The sequence below is a fragment of the Salvelinus sp. IW2-2015 genome, linkage group LG5 (assembly GCF_002910315.2).
Source record: "Salvelinus sp. IW2-2015 linkage group LG5, ASM291031v2, whole genome shotgun sequence".
In the NCBI taxonomy this organism is placed as follows: Eukaryota; Metazoa; Chordata; class Actinopteri; order Salmoniformes; family Salmonidae; genus Salvelinus; species Salvelinus sp. IW2-2015.
Window position 1 is genome coordinate 23,245,771 of NC_036844.1, and position 9,841 is coordinate 23,255,611.

The following is a 9,841-nucleotide window of genomic DNA, read 5'->3' on the forward strand; positions in this document are numbered from 1 at the left end:
CTCTCTCTCGCTCTCTCTCACCTTCTCCCTCTCTGGTCCAGGTTCTCTACCCCTATGTTGTGTTGACATGTGACTCCCTAACATTCTCTCTGATTGGTGGAGCTCCTATGTGTATGGGCTTGAACAGGAAGTGCGTTGAGCGAAGAATGATTTCAGAAATGTAACGAGGTCAGAGATCTTTTCCGGAGCCTGGAGAGAATCTACTCCCAACAAGTTCACAAGTATTTGACCTCCCACAATGCCATGTTAAAAAACTATGGGGGATGGGGGACACCAAAACCACTTTGTGTGGGTTTAAATAGGTGTGGCTCACCAATCCTAACTCTAAAGCTGCTAAAAGTGTAAATCAGAACTACATCTGAAGGGAATACACAGCTATAGCTACAAAGACATGTACAGTGCCTTCAGAAAGTATTCAGACCCCTTGACTTTTTCCACATTAAGTTACGTTACAGCCTTATTCTAAAATTGGTTTTGTTTTTAAATCCTCAGCAATTTACACACAATACCCCATAATGACAAAAACAGAAATTCATTATTTACAGTGGTATTCAAACCCTTTGAAATGATACTCGAAGTTGAGCTCAGGTGTATCCTGTTTCCATCGATCATCCTTGAGATGTTTCTACAACTTTATTGGAGTCCACCTGTGGTAAATTAAATTGATTGGACATGATTTGGAAAGGCACACACCTGTCTTTATAGTTGACAGTGCATGTCAGAGCAAAAACCAAGCCACGAGGTCAAAGGAATTGTCCGTAGAGCTCCGAGACAGGATTGTGTCGAGGCACAGCATTGAAGTTCCCCAAGAACACAGTGGCCTCCATCATTCTTAAATGGAAGAAGTTTGGAACTGTCACGCCCTGACCGTAGATTGCTTTGTATGTTTCTATTTTTAGTTTGGTCAGGGTGTGATGTGGGTGGGTATTCTATGTTGTAGGTCTAGGTTTTCTATTTCTATGTGTTTGGCCTGGTATGGTTCTCCATCAGAGGCAGCTGTCTATCGTTGTCTCTGATTGAGAGCCATACTTAGGTAGCCTGTTTTCCCACTTTTGTTTGTGGGTGGTTATTTTCTGTTTAGTGTTTTTCGTCACCTTACAGGACTGTTCGTTTGTCGTTTTTGTTGTTTTGTTGAACACTTACCACGCTGCACCTTGGTCCTCCTCTCCTTCTCCCGACGACGTTCGTTACAGGAACCACCAAGACTCTTCCTAGAGCTGACCGCCCGGCCAAACTGAGCAATCAGGGGAAAAGGTCAGGGAGGTGTCCAAGAACCCGATGGTCACTCTGCCAGAGCTCTAGAGTTCCTCCGTGGAGATGGGAGAATCTTCCAGGAGGACAACCATCTCTGCAGCACTCCACCAATCAGGCCTTTATGGTAGAGTGACCAGATGGAAGCCACTCTTCAGTAAAAGGCACATGACAGCCTGCTTGGAGTTTGCCTAAAGGCACCTAAAGACTCACAGACCATGAGAAACAAGATTCTCTGGTCTGATGAAACCAAGATTGAACTCTTTGGCCTGAATGCCAAGCGTCACGTATAGAGTAAACCTGGCACCATCCCTACTGTGAAGCATGGTGGCAGCATCATGCTGTGGTAATGTTTTTCAGCGGCAGGGACTGGGAGACTAGTAAGGATCGAGGGAAAGATGAACGACGCAAAGTACAGACAGATCCTTGATGAAAACCTGCTCCAGAGCGCTCAGGACCTCAGACTGGAGTGAAGGTTCACCTTCCAACAGGACAACGACCATAAGCACACAGCCAAGACAACGCAGGAGTGGCATTGTGACAAGTCTCTGAATGTCCTTGAGTGGCCCAGCCAGAGCCCGGACATGAACCCGATCGAACATCTCTGGAGAGACCTGAAAATAGTTGAGAAGCAATGCTCCCCATCCAACCAGACAGAGCTTGAAATGCTGCCAAAGGTGCTTCAACAAAGTACTGAGTAAGGGGACTGAATACTTATGTTAATGTGATATTTCAGTTTTTTTATTTTTTATTGTATTACATTTGCAAACATTTCTAAAAACCTGTTTTTGCTTTGTCATTATGGGGTGTTGTGTGTTGATTGACGAGGGAAAAAACGATTTAATCAATTTTAGAATAAGGCTGTAACGTAACAAAATGTGGACAAAGTCAAGGGGTCTGAATACTTTCAGAATGCACTGTATATACTGTACATTACACATTGTCCATGCAAAAGAAACAAAAAACACTTCAGTCTATAGAAAGTGTAACATGGTATGCATGAACTCTCCCATTACTCCCTTCTTGCCTCACACATTCAGGCACCACACACACACACACAAACACACACACAAACACACACACACCTTGAATTGTTGCTCAGTCACACTTGCTTTTGGTTTATTGCACAACTGGCTTTGATCTTTAAAGTGCCATGCATTGCATTAATTATGTATCTCGCCTCCGTACAAATGTGGTGAACACCTTCAATACTCAATGAGATGAGGAGCCCTCTCCACACAGGCCTAGAGGATGGCTTCAGGACTTCATACAGATACAATGTTCCTTTCCTATATTGGGCAGGAGGGACTTGAAGGGGGGAAAACAGAGTGCTGCTCTGCTATAGTATTCTGCTGCCAAAACTGCCTCCAACAATTCTCTGGGTGAAATGTAATCTCAAGTGAAAATGTATTTTTCACTCTTGTGAAATGTATATAAATCCATGGTTATTCCACGTGTGCAGCATATGTGGTGAGGGATAGGATGCTGTCATTCCCAAAACAGCATAGCTGGGGAACAATGACGAACAAATTACCTACTTCTCTGTGCTCTAATGCAATGGGAGTTATGTAAATCATGCTGCTCTATAGGTAGCTCCGGGCCTGTGCAAGTGTGCCTCAACTTTTATGCATCTGCAATAAATACATAGATTTTTATATGCCATGCGGATGGCTCATGAACGCTGTTGATGCCAGTGGATGTGGAAAGACAGTCAGAGTAGGTTGTGGGAAAATAACACTTACTGTAACCCCATTTCACCATTTCTTCAAGCCCTGTCATTCTATGTATTACTTCATCTTTAGTTATAGTTGCTCCCTTTGAGAGTCATTATACTTAAAATATGACAAATGTACTCATTTTCAATAGGCCTATTATGGATGTTTATGGCCGTGCCACTGCCTTGATTTGACTGGATTATAGCCTACAATAGGTGTATGCAAGGGAAATGTGTGAATCCACTTGAGGAATGCTAGTTTCAACCCATCTATTCACAAGGCAAATGTGTGAATCCACTTGAGGAATGCTAGCTTCAACCCATCTATTAACAAGGCAAATGTGTGAATCCACTTGAGGAATGCTACCCTTCAACCCATCTATTAACAAGGCAAATGTGTGAATCCACTTGAGATGCTAGCTTCAACCCAACTATTAACAGGCAAATGTGCGAAGCCACTTGAGGAATGCTAGCTTCAACCCTCTATTAACAAGGCAAATGTGCGAATTCCACTTGAGATGCTAGCTTCAACCCATCTATTAACAAGGCAAATGTGCGAATCCACTTGAGGAATGCTACCTTCCAACCCATCTATTAACAAGGCAAATGTGCGAATCCACTTGAGGAATGCTAGCTTCAACCCATCTATTAACAAGGCAAATGTGCGAATCCACTTGATGAATGCTAGCTTCAACCCATCTATTAAGACACTACAGAAGGAGTAAGAAAATTGCCACTTCAATTACTCTCCCCTTGACTGAATTCAAAGTTATTTGAGATGCCAAGTTGTGAGTAAATACTATCTTGGAGAGCTTGGTTTCATACCGGCTAGCAATTCAGTTTTTTATGGACCGATGCTAAACTGACAGCTATATGAGGTTAGGCCTACTTAATTTAACACGTTTCACACGTTGGCTTCCAAAACTAAAAGTCCTACAAGGGACTCCTTTTACACTCCCCCTTTCTCGTGTGTCGTTGCGGTTTGCTTGCGTTGGTGCGAGTCCCCCTCACGTGGGTCCCTATTGCAGTGCGGATCCAGTAGTTGGAGTTCTAAACCTAGCCCAAGAGAGGGAGCGCAAGGAGTGAGCTAACAGAACTAGAAACTATAGGTGCATTTTTACTCTATCGAACATCGCTTTTGAAAGACTGTCACTTTTACTGCCCTGGAGCCATCTTTCCAGCCTTTTAGTATAACGCCATCAATCCCCGCCTGAAAACTCACACACGGTCGTGTCAGCTGGCATGAGCTAACCCACCAGACATGGAAACCAAACCTTTCATGTCATTGGGTAAGTTTTTAATCAATTTTAAAAATATATATATTATTGCAATATGGGTATTTGAGATTACAATGTTACAACGTTTAGACTCACGCAATGCTGACGATCAATGGTGTCATTTATGCACTGCATTTTGAAGCGTCAGAAATGAGTAGGCAAGCCTAATTGCGTTCATGTAAAATTATAATAATGTTTAGGTTACGTTATGCGCAATATATGGAAAGACACATAGACTTCTTGTTTGTAAATATCAAAACATTTTCTCAGCGTAGCCTATGTTTCACTGAAAAGAGAGAGAAACTTGAGTCGCGCCAGGCTTGTTAAATATAAGCGGCTGCTACTCTGCCGTGTACCACACTCCTATCAGAGCTGATGACATTCGATTGATTAGGGTGACATCTCATTCAGGAAAATTATAGCCTACTCTCTCTTTCAGTAGATTTAATATCTGAGTATTCTGCAAACTATTGTCGATTAGCATTTTTATGGCACTTCCAGCTAATTTAATTTAATCTAAGGAGGCTATAATGCAAAATTGTATGGTAGGCTATTTGAAAATCTACATTTACCCGGCAGGGAAACAAACCTGACTAAATTGCATTGCATATGCACTTGGGAAATAGTTTATTATATACGTAAAAACCTCCATAGCCTACCTTTGGTAGCGAACTGTTGTTCATGGTAGACTACCAGTATACAGTTTTTACAGTAAGTACATTAGTCTACGCGCAATGGAGTCGATACAATAGGCTACAATAGCCTGCCACTGAAAGTGTTCAAAATGGACTGCACACTCCTTGAGTAAATACCAGCCAGAGAATACAAATGTAGGCAATAGGCCGACGTTTACTATAGGTATTTGTTTGAAGAGGCAAGCGTGCTAGACAATGTAGCCTTGCGCAATTGAATATATGCCATGTATTCGTCGCAAACCCAATTTATTGGCCCGGTTTGTATTTTTGTTTCCACCCAATGTTTTGAAGTCGTGTATGAGTAGGGGTTCGAACGATAAGAGGGTGAGGGTCCAACTCGAGCACGAGAGAACTCAGAAAGTTGATACTGGGCGTTGGAATGATTTGGTGTTTAGACTCATGTTGTTGCGGAAATTAAAAGCCATTTTGCACTTATTGCTTATCAATAACAAGCCCAATTTGATTTATTTTATTCGATAAAAAGTTGACTCTTTTAAAGCAATTAAGTAATGATTATAAATGTAGATGTGTGGAAATGTACACTATATTGAAATGTATACAATATGTTTTTTATTCTATTGATAATGCTGAGTGTTATCCGTCTTATGGCTACAACATGTTAAGAGCATGGGTATGAAAGGCCATTTTTGGTCATTCGTTGTTAAGTTGTTTTTCACATAACCCATTTTCTTTTGCAGTTCAGAATTATGTTAATTGATTGTATTGCTTCAGCACTGTACCCGTTTTCATTACAGCACTCAATTATGATGATGAAAATGATGATGAAAATGATTTTAATTAGCATTATTTTCATGTAGTAGTAATTAGCAATATATAGTCTAGGCCTAGTATCTTTTTGTCCTAAACTATATGAGAAAACAACTTATAACTTATATTATTTCAACTTAGAATGTGGATTTATAGGTATTTTAAGTCTCTTAAACGTATTTTAAGTCCCTTAAACACACACACACACACACACACACACACACACACACACACACACTACACATTTATTGGTGTAGAATTCATCTAATATCTCAGCTACTGTATGGTCTGGTGATCGTATAGAGCACAACTTGTCCCATGTAGCATACCCAGAGACATAGCTGAGAGCTTTAGGCAGCCATGTTATTGTGTCTGCAGGTCTTTCAGGGCGCCTCATGTTACACCTTGACACATCATCAGCCGCCGCCGCCACCGCCAATATGCACAGATGAGAGGCACAGGACTTCTGGGATATCTCTATCTAATTACACACCTGATCACTGGCACTGTGACCACACAGGCCTTTATATGACTTATCAGACATACATCTCAACATATCACCATCCAACTTTCACATATGACAACTAGTTGCATTTACAGGCCTACTGTATTTTCCGTGTCTCTTATTAAATCAATTACGGTTAGATTTTCCAAAATATAACAGACCCAGCATGATGGAGCTGTGTGGTTGTAATAAAGTGTAATAGCAGTTATAGTTGCAGTGTTTATTAATCAGCTATCTCTCTATGTTCTTTAGTACAGCCGAGGTTTTATCACTCTAACTGTTTCAACATGCTGTACAGCATGCATTTTCGTCAGTTCTTTGATTGTCGGCCCTTAACTCGGTTTATATACAACTTTCCCAAACTCACTCTAAGCTCTGATTGTTAATTGCGCACTTCAAGGACACCACCAACCTGATAGCTGCGTCTAGTAATTATCTAGAGTTGTGCTGCATTAGGAATTCAAACATCCACTGTTAAAATGACAGCTAGGAGTATTTTACAGTCATGGATGATTGTTGCTGTGATGATTACATCCTGCTTTGCACAGTATTTCTGCTAGTGCTAGCTAGCCGCTGGAGCATGTTTTTTCTGTTTTTCTCCTCTCTCATGTAAAGCTGGAGAAGAGCGGTGACATTGAAAACAGACAAGTCTTCATTTTGTCAAAGGAATTGAGCGTGGCTATCACAATGAGCCAAGAAACTATGTCTGAATGTAGAGTGTCTTTGCCACTAAGGATGGATTTTGGGAGAATGGTTTGTATTATGACTTTGTGTATTATAAAACAGAGAAAGGATACGGCTTAATAGCCTGTCTGCTCTATTAGAGCAATCCTTAATAACTGAGATGTACTATGTATCTATGACGAGAGATAATGAGGAAACTGCTCATATACTAATGTATCATATGTAACATGAGGTTGTACACGTTCAATGGCGTGGACACAGTTGAGGTCAGGAATTGTCTGTAGCTTCACATGGTTTATGTTGAATTGTGATTTAATGGAACTAACGAATGTAAATAACAAGTATTGCTTTGTAGCATGACAAGATGGTGATTGTGTGATGGTGAGAAAAGATATAGATGAATCCTAGCAGGGTTTCCAAACTGGCTGCCATGGGATTATTTGCCCCCCCCAAGTTTTAGAGCAAAACAAATGTTTAGTCAAATTCAATCTGCTTGGGCCTCTTGCGGTCAATTTGCAGACTACAAATTATTTGTAATAGTTCCGCCCCTGACCATCCGCTCAAGAAATAATGGTCCGAGGCTGATTCTAGCTGATGAATCCCTGCTCTAAGGATTGTTAACTATCATTTTCTATTTGATGAACCAGATTGACAGAGACCTTCTGGTGGATGCCACGTGGCATGCCTTGGTGTTACACTCACCCTGACTTTATTCCTCTAAATCTAAAGAATACTAGTAGTATGCAACAAGTCTGGTATGGGCCTTATTGATGAGCTGCTTTTCTAAGTGTGTCCCGCACCTGTTATCGAATTGTTATGTTATTCCTAGTACTCTACAAGTCCAGGAATTACTTTATTGTGTTGGTGTTTGTTAGGGGTAGCCTATTCAGGAACAGAAGTAACCCCCCCACCCTCGTCTTCAACATGAAGTTCATGGTCGTTGAGAGAAAAGTGAGATTTCATGGGTGGGGGGGGGGGGGGGGGGGGGTAGAGGCAGAAGTGGAACAGGGTGAGGAAGGAGGCTGCTTCCTCCTGCAGTAAAATTCAGGACAAAAGGTAATACCAGGAGTGGGTGTGTGTCTGCTGGGAGAGGGACGGCTTGGCCCAAAGCGCCTTGGCCAGTTTGGCTTTTACAACCGTCCAGTTTGCTATCCTTTTGAAGGGGCGTCAGCTGTCATTTTATTGGAGAGTTTATAGCGAAAGTTAATGGCTTAAAGTGACACTCTTCGCTCTTTCTCCTACACTCTCTCCCACACCCCCCCCCCAGCCTCATACTCCTTCAAATCAAAGAACTGTGCCGTCCCCTCCAGCTACCTCCCTCCCTGCTGGCATCAGAACCAAATGTACAAGAGAGAGAAAAAATTGAAATATAATTATGAGCGCAGCTGCAAATTAATTTGTATATTTTTTTTAAACTGAAAGTTAAGTGCCTTGAAGTCTAGACTGCCACTTTTCATAGAATATCTGTGCTGCTGTACATTAAGCATTAATGTTCTGCTCTGCTGGCAATTTTAAAATACCTCTCTGACTCTGGGAGAGAAAATCTGTGCACATCAATGCTGATGATCATATGCTGTATCACACCAGTCCCAGCCTGTTTCTGGTCTCATAACAATACTGATCACAAACTGCTGCTGGTGGGGCTTTAAACAGAGATGGCAATCGCTCAAACACTCATTCATTATTTGTGTTTTGAGCTGTGTAGGTAGCAGGAGAGCTGTATTGATAAGGGCTGCACTGAACTTTGAACCTCAAACCTTGACCTCTACCTCCTGCTTGCTTTATCATTGGAGGAGTTTTGCTTCGGGCATTCAATATTTTTTACCAGCTTTTTTCATCTTTCACCATTCTAAGACCGCTTCGTTCCTGCTGCACTGCTGAACATTTGTTTTGCATTGACCGGTTTCAAAATGTGCTTTCCTCTACATTAGCTGACAATTTATTCCTACAGATTATTCCTATAGAATATTCCTATTCCTGCACTTCAGGGCCTGTTCTGTTTGTTTTGCAGGCTGAGTGAGTGTGAGAAGGTGTCGGTTCAGTTCTGTGGGACTGAGAGTATTCAGGATGCGTACAGCCGCTCTTTTGAAGCGGAAACAGTCTCTGTGGGGATTTGAACAGATCACACTCATAATTCACCCAGAGAGGAAGGTCGCTCTGCCCTCCTAGCCAGAGATCCCACTGCTTTATACTGAGAGAGAGAGAGAGACAGAGAGACAGAGACAGAGACAGAGAGACAGAGAGAGAGAGAGAGAGAGAGAGAGAGAGAGAGAGTGCGGAAATGCCAATTCGGCACCACACTATGACCCCGTGTTTTAACACATTGTCCTTGGCAGACTCCCTTCAAGCCCTGGTTTTGGAAAAGAAGCTAAAACAAAAAATGAGAGGAAAGAGAGCGGAAGTGGTGGAGGGAAAGAAAGATTGAGAAAAAAGTTCAAAAATATTTACTCAGCAATAATTTTGTGTGGAATTTTTCAGGATGATAATTTGAAAAAGGCTTCATTCACTGCTACAATGGCTCCTTTGAGTGGCGCATGCAGCTTGAGCAGCGTCGGGGTTGGCCCCTCGCCAGAGGCCAGGTCTGTTAAAGCCAAGGGGAAGAAAAGCAGAGGCCTGTTTTTACAGAAGGAAAAAAGAGAGAATCAGACACATTGCTCTCCCTATGTATTCTCTTCTTCTTCCTTTCTCTTTCCTCTTCTCTCTTCTCCGTCTTCTCGTCTTCTCTCCTCTCTTCTTCATCTCTCTTCTCTCTCTCATCTCTGCTCTCTCTGCTCGTCTTCCTCTCTCACGTCCTCTCGGTCTCTTCTCTCTCTCTTTCTCTCGCCCTCTCTCTCTCCTCTCCTCTCTCTCTCTCTCTCTCTCTCTCTCTCTCTCTCTCTCTCTCCTCTTCTCTCTCTCCTCTCTCTCTCTGTCTCTCCTCTCTCGCTCTCTCTCTTCTCTCTCTCTC

At 42.1% G+C, this 9,841-nt stretch overlaps 1 protein-coding gene across 1 annotated transcript in view; it reads left to right on the plus strand.

Annotated features, from left to right (window-relative positions):
- The first annotated feature begins 3,962 nt into the window (after positions 1-3,962).
- The window catches only part of LOC111964535 (retinoic acid receptor RXR-alpha-A), a 153,131-nt gene continuing 147,252 nt past the window's right edge, over positions 3,963-9,841 (plus strand). Inside the window, exon 1 of the mRNA XM_070443480.1 lies at positions 3,963-4,254. Within this exon, the coding sequence (XP_070299581.1) occupies positions 4,227-4,254 (28 nt within the window). The 5' untranslated portion in view covers positions 3,963-4,226. The remainder of the gene's footprint in view (positions 4,255-9,841) is intronic.